This window comes from Platalea leucorodia, assembly GCF_965183815.1.
Source record: "Platalea leucorodia genome assembly, chromosome: 6".
Classification (NCBI taxonomy): Eukaryota; Metazoa; Chordata; class Aves; order Pelecaniformes; family Threskiornithidae; genus Platalea; species Platalea leucorodia.
In genome coordinates, this window is record NC_138828.1 from 77379633 (window position 1) to 77390675 (window position 11043).

General features: G+C 42.3%; 1 protein-coding gene across 1 annotated transcript; it reads right to left on the reverse strand.

The window, feature by feature from the left end:
- Positions 1-610: 610 nt before the first annotated feature.
- Positions 611-9711, reverse strand: LOC309592436 (NELL2-interacting cell ontogeny regulator 1-like; the record flags this gene model as incomplete). The annotated part of the gene is given in 5 exon segments (XM_082315782.1): positions 611-682; positions 5395-5483; positions 7309-7451; positions 9627-9696; positions 9699-9711. Coding segments are annotated over 5 exon segments (387 nt in total).
- Between the last annotated feature and the right edge of the window lie 1332 nt (positions 9712-11043).

Below are 11043 nucleotides of genomic sequence, written 5' to 3' on the forward strand. Positions count from 1 at the left end.
TCTTACACAGGATACCAGAAAACTCAGCACTAAGATATAAACTGTTTTGGTCCAAGTACAGCACACACATACCTCCTCGTGACACATACCTCATTACAGCTGACACAACCACAACATGCCTGAACGCAGTCACAGTGCAGACAACAAACAGAAAGGACTTCCATCATCTTTAATACACAGGCAAAGCCTACAGAGACCACAATTCCCTGTCTCAATATAACTGGGTAAGTCGCCAGAGAGATATGTTCATATTAGAGACAAAAAACAGCTGCAAGTGTCTCTAGAGCACTGCTGGCCATATTTATCTTGTGGGTTACACTTGGCCAACTCTGATTTAAAAATCAAAGTAGGTACATTTTTCCCCCACTCTAATACCAAGTAACAGACTTACTGAATTGAGCCCTTACTGGCAACCCAGTGGATGTGCAAAGAGGGTACTCTTTTAAAAAAAAAAAAACAGAACAGACAAATACATAAGACACAGCCCACCAATTTCCTCAGTACATTGGGGCATACATGCTTGCAACATGAACTCCATAAAGCTGTATTTTATACAGCTGCATTTTAAAAACCGCTGAACAGGTGATACTCCTTAGCTGGCCTCCAGGATTCAGTTCAGCAGATTTGCAGTTACACAGTCGCACAGATTTCTTTTTTCCACCTGAAGAAGCAGAGTTTCTGTCTATAAGAGGGGAAACAAAAACAACATCAAAAAACAAGTGTCAGCACTGTAAAGCTAATTAGCTCCCAAAGTAAAGGCCATTTTACTTTTGTTCTAAGATTTGGAATTGGTTGTATGAGATGAGGCTTGAGGTAAAAATCAGAGTCATTGCTAACTGCTCTGCAAACCGGAGCATAAGCACTCAAGTTCATAAGAGGCTTAAAAAAACCCCAAAAGCCTGTGAGAAATTTTCTTTTTACTTAAAAACAGACTCAAAAAATTAAAACTAGAGTATTACAGCCTGGACTCACTGTTGAAAGTTATAAAGTAAGGCATAATTTAATCATAGAATCATAGAATATCTCAAGTTGGAAGGGACCCATAAGGATCATCAAGTCCAACTCCCTGCTCCTCACAGGACTACCTAAAACTAAACCTTATGACTATGAGCATTGTCCAGATGCTTCTTGAACTCTGACAGGCTTGGTGCTGTGACGACTTTCCTGGGCAGCCTGTTCCAGTGACTGACCGCCCTCTCAGTGAAGAAATTTACTTCTGTTTTAACTTCTGCTTCACTGTTGTTATTGTTAATATGCTTTTGGAGGCTAAAGCAGACGATAGGTGCTGAGCTGGCATACAGCCATCACAGTTCAAACATGTGATGAGATTGCTGGCTTCTTTAAGGAAAGGGGTCCCAAACTGGGGAAAGCAGAGGTCCCCCAGTTGAACTAAGGTTCAGCAATATTAGGAGATCATCACTGCCCACAGGGATTCTCTGGAGCAATGAGGGTGGATTGGGAACTTCTCAGAGCTGCAGCTGGGTATGATCAGGAAGGCCTGCACCCTCCCAGCCTACCTGTGCGAGAAGGGGCTGAGGACCAGAGAAGGCACAGCAGCGCTGCATAAGGGAAATTTGGGAATCCTTCCTCTCTAGCACACACACACTTCGGTTTTCCTGGCTGTTTGGAGCACTTATGGCTTTAGTAGATGCATGATGGAGCACAGAGCTGTTTGTTTGACATCAACATCGTATCTTCATCTCAGTTTGTCTATCATGGGCTGAAGCTGTATCTGAGAATCAGTCTGATCCAAGAGAGGACTTCCTCCTTATTGTCATGGGACACACTAGCTGTGGGAAGTCCACTCACCAAATTAATCCCCACTGGTGCAACCAGCTACACAAAGAAGGGGCATTATGAAGAATACCAGCTCTAAATGCCAGTGAAATCCAACCTTAACCTGCCTGTCTTGCCATTTTTGTGTGAGATGGAATTGCCATGTGATTAAAGGCTGTGTTTTAAAAGCTGTGTTACCCATTGACCCACATCAGCTAAAGGCACTTAGCGCAGAGCTGGGCTGAAGCATCCTGCTTACCACCTGCCGCCTTAGTACAGGAGAAGCTACCTATTGGTCAGGGTTTTTTCCCAGATGATAAATCACTAGACACAGCTCTGTGGTTCTATATTAAATCAGGTATCGCTTTTGATTGTTTCAGCTACCCTGCAAAACTGGATAGATCTGATCAGACTTTGCTAATCACCTAAAAGACACTCAATCACCACCTTCTAACCATCTCCTTGACATCATTTGCAATTGTTTCAATAAGGGAGGTTGACAGCATGCCAACAGCTTTGGAGCTAAGCCCCAAGGCTGCTTACCATCTTATATATCTTTAATAACATTTTCAAGCCTTCGTTTTTACTTTCATGGGCACATCTAACTTAATGTGCTTTGAACATTCTAAATAACCATTGACAGTTTAGAAAGGAATAAAGAACAAAGTGAATGGCACTAAATACAGCTTTGCTGACTGTTTTGTGAGCATGATCACAAAACCATTTGCACAGAGATTTGTTATTATCCCCTGGTGGGTTAAAGCATGTTTTAAAAAAAACAAACAAACAAACAAACCCCAACCCCCCCCCAAAAAACAAACAGGGCAGGGTCCAGATTTTGAATCTACAAAAAAGCTGATAAGTTCCAGCTAAAAATGCAGCTCCTGAGCTCTTTAAAGTTGTAATGCAATGTCCACTGGTTAACTCTGAAAAATGTGTTGGAATTTTGAAAATAAGTGTCTATAGTGCAAACTTACAGTAAATTGTGTAGCCCATGGATTGGATTTGTTTTATAGGATTTGTTTTATGGCCTGCTCCCTGCTGGCCTCTGTCTTGAGCAGCTTTTATATGCAGGAGGGAGCCAGCTGTGAACTGGCTGAATGGTTTTGATGGTAGCAGCTCCCTCCCAGCAGTACAAGAACCCTCTCCCTAGTTCATGATCAGAGCTGCACCTGCCACCTACTGCCCTTTGGCTGAGTGGTGAACCACAGATATCCCCAGAAAAGATTGCCCAGAGTTGGTTACTGCTGTTAAAACAACTAATCCAACCTGCAACCTGCTCCAAGGGGCCAGCAGCAATGAAAGGGTGGAAAACAGTACGCGGGGGGGGGGCAAACAGATCTGGTATGTGCATGGGTACTAGCCAGCCTCTCAGAGGTGGTCTGTGACCCTTCTCTTACCGCATGAGTAAAATGCAGCCAGCCTGTCAATCAGTAAGTGATCAGCACATCAGTGCAGGTTACAAGCATGTCTAGTCTTGTAAAAGGAAGGAGATGTAGCCTATGGCCCCCATAAAAGGTTATGTGACCTACACTAGAGTCAGTTTGCTTTGTGGGACACCATGTAGATCAACACAGGGCCAAATTAAGCGTGAAAACTCTTGAGTTGTGCAATAAAACTAAATGGTTTCCCCTGTACAGAACTGCAGGGTGAAATCTGCAGGAGGAATTAAATGGGAATTTCTTCTTTAAGCTTTTGGGAATCCCTCCCCCTCCAACAGAGTTAGGAGCTGCTTACTCATCATCTAAAAATCTTGCCTGCAAACAAAAGAGAGTTTTTCAAGGAAATGAGTGTCTCCAGTGGGAATATTAACAAAGAGAATTGTATTTTCGGGGACAGAAATGTTTGCCCCACTAAGCAGCAAAACAGACTAAAATAGTCAAATGTAAAATATATATGTGGCTGAAAGCAATTGTCTTAAAACTCCCAGTTTGCATCAAATTAGGCCACAGCTGAATAATAAAACTAAGAATTGAAACACTGTAGAAGGAAGTTCCAAGACGTCCTCAACTATTAAATATTTCCATGTCTTTTGAAGATGTAGGCAGAATTCCTAGCTTAATGACTGGAATAGGCCAGAGGCACTGAAGGATCTCAATATGGATTAAATTATTTAGATTTTAAAGTGATAAGGAAGCGATAGGTTTGTTTTGGTGAGAATATATCATGGAGCCACATTTTCAGGCTTGCTGTCAAATCTACAACTGTGAAAGTCAATAATAGGACATTCCTCTTAACCAAACCTTTTTTGTATCCTCATTTCCTCTCCTTGGCTGTCTTTTATTTCTATTTTTTTAAAAGCATTAAAATACAGTTGCTATCTTTGGGGCTCTTATTGCTACTCCTGCTTTGGATACCTGTATTTTATAAAGCTTCTCCCTTGGTCTGCAAGCTGTAGGTGTCATAGAGGCCACTAGTTGAGATATTTTTTAATCAAGATTTAGAAATTCTGGTGAAAAGTTGAAAGGTTTGTAAAAGAAGGAAAAGGTGTGCTAGAACTACTTTACAGCACAATCTGCACATCTTGTTTGGGCTGTGCTCAGCAGATGTATTCACTAACGAGATTTCTTCATGAAGGAGCCCAAAATACATTTGACCCGTAATTATTGAACAGATTTTGTTTAACTGTAAATGTGCTACATACCAATCTGGTTCTGCTGGAATATTTGTTTTTTGTAGTATGTCACAATTCAAGGCATCTTCATTCCTGCACCTGCATTTTCACCTAAACATCACGGACCCTGCTCCGAGTCACCTCAAACCATTCTTCAAAGATGCCAGTTCGCAGGCTTTGAACTGTGAACAACCTTGACCGCAGATTAGAATAGCAAAAAAAGTTGGGGTGCCTGCTGTTAAAAAATCTGTGCAAGAGTGTAGATATAGCACTTCAGCTAAAGGGTACACAGGAGGTTCGGAAAAAGCTACCCTCCTGAGACACCGCTATCTGACAGCAGCTGGGATACAGCGAGTCACAGACTGCAGGTTGCAGTAGCAAGAGACAGATTCAACTTCCCTCACAGAAGGAAGATACCAACCTTGGCAAATTCTCCACACTGACTGCAAGCCAAACAAGTTTCGTTCCCTGCGCTGTTCTACTTTGTGGCATTTTTCATCATTATGGAATCAGAGCAATGTAAAAAGTATCTATCTACAAGGTGATGTTTCCTCCCTTAGCCTCTCCCCAGGGGTAAAAGCATGCACAGGGGAGTATTCTATTTTAGTAGACTTTTTGTTTGAGCTGGCTCTCTCATTTTGGTTAATAAATATAAATGATGCTCTCACCTTACTCCCCCTGACATAAAACCAAAGGTGTGCCCTCAGCAATTGGAACGAGAACAGCAGCACTAATGGCTGTAACTTGGCAAGAGAAGGATAGAGGGCTGAGGATTGTCAGTTCACTCTTTCCTAAGCTTCCTAGTGTCCCTCATACCCCAAGGCAGAATTCCACAGATATTGTTGCATGGAGAGGTAAAATGTAATTACCCAGCCTCACCTTAGAAGATAGGACAGTACAGCTGACTGAGTGTCTTGTGCAAAATCCATCCACCTTATGTACTTTTATCCACAGCATTTTCTTCCATATAAAGGAAAAAAAAAAGGAATTCAATGTTTCCTTACCCGCGTGTCTAGATTATACGCTGTCTTCTTTAAATCCTGCAGAGCCCTCTGCATGAACTCAAATGCATGGCAATCAACACAGGGACGACCTAGGAGAGCATTTAGTACAGCATTTAGTAGAGAATCGTGACTATATGGCATGAACTATTAAGTAGAAGGAATAAACAGTGGTTTTGAGTACGAGGAAGAGCTACAGAAAAGAAGCCACAGAGTGAGTACTGATGTATGCACTCTTGAACAATCCAGGTTATTGTAAATGGTCCATCATGATGGCCCACCCAGTCTCTCAATGACAAAATAATTACTTCAACAAATTTGCATTAAAAATTTTCTTCGCCCTTTATTGCTGTTCCCCTCGTCCTTCTCTTGTCAGAGTTCATAGTATGGAAACACTAAACCCATAACTTCAGTCTTTTATTTTGCTCCACCAACCCTGAGCACATTTTCAGCCTCATCTTCAGACTTTTCAGATTTTTCAGAAATTACCTCTGAAACTATTAACCTGTTCCCTGGTAAATCATGTCTCCTAATCTCACAAACTTGAGCTCTAAATAGAAAGCTAATGGAATAAAATTGACTACATTATCACAAAGACAGATCACTTAGCCTCTACTTTGAATATGATACAGCTTTGTCCAAAGCTGGTGAAGCAAGCAGCAGATAAACACAATGCCCTGTCATTAGTGGGCATTGCTGATAAGCAGAACTGCTGCATTCTGGACTAATTACAGTGTTTAAGATAGTATTCTCATATCTAGATATCCAGCCTGAAGGTCACAAGGCTTGCTTTGCCTTGATCATCATGTAACACAAAGCTGTGCCCTAACAGATAGCAGTACTGAGAGAGAACAAATATAGACATGATGAAATGTCTTCAAATCATCAGGCTCCACATATGCTCTTATTTGCTTCTCAGCGCCTGTGCCTCTCTGACAACTTCAGAGGAAATATTACGCAAGTGAGAAATTCTGAGCGCAGGTTTAGTTTGCTCTTTGAGGTCTTCTAAGGAAGAAAGGATGAAACCTAGAGTAATGTTGGAAAATCCTGCAGTGTCTGTCAGCCTATTCTGCAAACACTTGATATTTAACTGATTACTACATGCCTCTGATAAGCTGGAGTATGAGCTTCCAGCTCATGATCTGTGTGCTAACCAGCAGACAGGAATCCTGCCTGATGGAGAAAAGGAGTCTGCCAAAGTCTTTAACTGGCTAGGGGAAAAAAAAAAGATATTAAAAAAAACCACTGAGAAGTATTACAGACCTCCTCTTTCATTGCTGTACCACCGCCCAACCTTAGTGTTATTATACATGCACCAGCCATAAAGAGAGGACAGCATTTTCCACATCAACATCTTGATGCAAGGACCTGTCATTATGTTTATGATGTACATTAAACTCAACACAGATCAGCAAAGGAGAATTAGGTGGTTGAAGACTGCAAGACTAAGCGTTGAAAAAGTGTGCTTTCTTGGCATCTTCATTGTGAATTTTTTTAATAAAAACTACTGACTTTAATATAGTAGACATTACCAAGAATGAAAGATGTAATGAAGAGTCAATGTCAGGTGAAAAAACCAAGTCTCAAGAATGTCTCTGAAAAGCAAACAGGGTGACTCCTGGCATAGAAAGGGCTAACACAATGAAAGGGCTGTACCAAAGAAAAGGTAGAGAACAGTGGCAGATTTCAGGTACAAGCAAGACAGCAACAGGCAGGAGATAAGGGTGAGAGAGTGGAGAGGCTTGGATGCAGGAGCAAAACAGCACTGGTACGCTATCAAGTTGTGATTTTAAAACATCATAAGCAAGACATGTCCAAAATGGTTTGAATTATTTGGACAAGCTTCAGTGATATGAAGTGCTGCAACATTAAAACCACAGTACAAGTTGTATGAGAGGACTGTAGGGTGGTACGTACTTTCAGCTGGTATGGCTGTTCCCGCTTCTTGATCAGATCTAACAGGCTCCGTGAGAAGCAGTGCAACCACAAAAACTAAAGGAACTGTAAGGACCACTCTTCTCAGAAGACAGGGTGCCAGCATCTTGGGAATGGGTGCTTCTCTGTTTATCAAGAGACACAAACAAGCCAGTGAGGAACATTACAGAGACAAGGTTTTGTTACAAAGAAAATTAATGTTCCTGACAGCTACAGCATTGGCAATCTTCCTTTGAAAGGAAAAAAAAATATCAGAAGATGCAGAGCATGGACAGAAGTTCTCTGTACTTTTCCAGCAGTGCACATGAAACCCAGCTGGGAGAGAATGTCCCTAGACATGAAGCAGAAGATCAGAAGTCCCTAGACAGTTTTTGGTGTCATTTGCAATCCAGGATGCCAGCAACTTTGCCTGCTCTGTGATTTCAATCTTTTTTCTAACTACGCAGTACCAGACCAGCACATGAATCTGGACAGCTGGTTCGCTGTTAGACTTCAAGATCAAAACTGCACGGATTACAGAGCTGGCTGAAACAGATCTGAACCTGGCAATGAAGTTTTTACCTACTCACTTGCTTTAGTGATGTACCATCTTTTCACGAGTATAACTATAGCTGACTGTTATCATTAACTGTGCCCCACACTGATCATAAAAACTTACTCCTTTATGAAAGTAGCTGAAGGAAAAGACTTTTGCTAAACCTCCACAAACTCATACGTAGAATTTCTAATGGTAAATGCATCAAAACTCTTGGACCTTCTGTTTCCCCTCCTAATCTGGGCTTCAGACCTTTATTTGCAGCCACCCATTTGTTCCTGAACGTCACAGCCAGGCCACACCATGACCTGAAGATAGGTACAGTCTGGTCCAGCAACACCTCCCCTTCACACAGAGGTAAAATTTTTGATAAGTATACAGGTTTCAAATGAAGTATTTTCTTGATCCAACAGGTAAACTGTCCAGATCAAGAGGGAACATGGGAAACTTGGACTGGCTCAAGCTGCAACTATCTATTACAGATTTCAATCCAAGCCTCAAGGATCCTGGCAAACTGCTAGGGTGGTCCTTAGTTCAGCCAAGTTTACCTTCCAGTCCTGTATGTTCAAACGGAAGAAAGAAAGAATCAAATAAGGTTAAGTTGTAGCAACACAATAAAATCCACATGAAAATACTCTTTAGCTGAACCCAGGAAAGCAGGACAACATTCTGGTCTCTTCCTGATTTTTAAGTCAGTGCACACTAAACAAAAGATGTTGCATAAGAACACCAAATCTGCATGTGCTGAATGCAAGAGTACAGCACTCCCCAAACCAGCTTGTATTTCACATTTGGAAGGGCAATAGAGGGAGGCAGGAAAGGAAAGGTTTTTCCCCATCTTGACACAAACACAGAATGGAACAAGCTTGCTCTTCGATATATGCAATCCACCGTCTCAGGCACAGCTAATCTGAAGCTGCAAATTCTGCACGAACACTTGCAGCACATGCAAACCAGCAATTCATCCAGGAAAGGAGAAGCATTATACACATCCCCTTCCTGTGCACCTCAACCTAAACATAAGAGTAGGGGATGGTTCAGAAGCAAGACACACACATGTACACGTAGAGTCACAAATATATTTGGGCCCACACCAAAAAATAGATCTGGTAATGTAATTCCTATAACCTCAGAACTGGGCTTCCTATCCCTCCCACTATTTAGAAGTGATCTGATGTGACGCTTTTTCTTATTTCTACAATCCTTAAAATAAAGGGATTAAAATCATAACAAACAGCTTGGGTCTTCTGTTTTAATTAATGGTGATCTGCAATCAAAGCAAGTACAATCAAAGACACCGGGCGTTGCAACAGGATGCAGCAGTGTCTCCAAGTAACAGTAAATTAGGATAATACCAGCCTCCTTTGAAAGTACCTAGTGCAGAAGCCTCCTGGGCAGTAGGAGCAGAGGCTCTTCTGAGAGCTGACTCTGAGTGCTAGAAAGGTTCAGCAAAACAAAGCAGATGATACGCTGTTAAACTTTTGCAGGGTACTTTACACATCACCCACCCCAGCATCAGCTCAGCTTCATATGTGAGCCCCGCTGCAAAATAATTGTTCCCCGAGTGCAGCAGTCACCTCGGGCCACATCTAACTACTGCCTCTTAGTTATTCTGTGGGAATTTGCTACCTGCGAGGAATAATCACGACAGGCTTCAAGGGTGGTCTCTCTCTGCAGTGCAACTGGGAACGGAGACAGATCTGTGCATGGACTTCTGTGAAAGAGAAAAGTAATCCCCTCTAACAAAGGAAAAAAATGTCAGTACCTGATCTCTCTCTTGTCTTTGTGACGGTCTCTTTGAAATGGCCGCTGCAAACTGCTAACAGAACAAGTGCAGCATTTCTGAGCATGTGCACTGTCTCTTTTTAACCTTCTCTGAAAGAGGTTATTACTATGGGGAGATTTCTGCCATGGCAACAATGCAGAGCACTGCAGCGCATAGCAGAGATTTAAAGAGGAACAGGCTGTGTCTCCCAGGTCTGGAGAAGGATGTTTCTGCTTTGACATGTGAATTCCAGCAGTGACTTACCTGGTCCAGGTACGGTTTTTAAAGCTGGGCCATTTGATTCATCTCTCTTGAAGTCTGCTGAATCATTTTCCTGAAGTCTGCTCAGCTGGATGTGGTGCCTGATTCAAGCAACTTGCTTCCCTAGTGCCTGAAAATAATCGTGACAAATCACACCTGCTTTATGGGAAACCAGGAAAAACCATGGGATCGCACTCAGAAACTGCAGGACACGTCACAGGTGAGACTTTGGTGAAGGCCAGGAATTGTTCAGTGCACAATCTGCCATTTGAATGGTTCTGAGTTACAGGGGTCATAACCACTCATGCCTGCCTTCCTGGGCGTTTCTGTGATCCCCGTCTCAGGGCTGCCAGGAACAGCCGGAGGAGTGCAGGCACTTCAACTCTGAGTTGGAACTTGAGTCCAAACTCAAGAGTAAACTTCACCCCCCTTTTCCAGCCTGCACCTCTGTTCCCCTTTGAATGCCCCACGAGCTATACTCCAGAACAACACTGATGGCGCTTGTGCTGAATACAATACAATAACGGATAAAAGTGCTTTTCTCAAAGCAAAGCTAAGTTCAGGGGTCACATCTCCCCCCCAAAACGCATTTCTCATCACAAATTAGGCACTAGCAGTTCTTGTTCCGGAGAGAGCGAGCACAGCTGAGAGCAGGCGCAGCACTGAGAAGCATGCACAGAACTTCAAAGGCACCGTGCTCTGGGTTTGCTCCAGCCGGTTCAATAGGGACTCAATCTTAAATGCTTTCATGGTGAAAGCTGGGGGCACTCAGTGTCCAGGAAGGTCAAGTACACAACCTTTTTTTTTTTTTCATGAGCAGAAAGTCCTTCTCAGAATTATGACTAAATGGCTGGCTAACATTTTTCTTTTCAACATGCTCTATAACCTGTCTCTCCTGTACAGCCCTAGGGGAATGGTTTGCTCCCATTAATTCAACTTTTTAAGCGAGATACTAAAATTTCTGGTTGTGCAGTGTGTAACTATCATGCTATGAAGTTACAGCATCCAGAGGCAGAGTCAAGAGGGGATTAATTATAGTACTGCCATCCTTATACATCACGAAAACAGAAAGAATGGGAAAATAAATTTTAGAGACTGTTCTTTTGGGCAAACAAGATTTAGCATTGTTCTTGCACAGATATCCATACAGGATTTG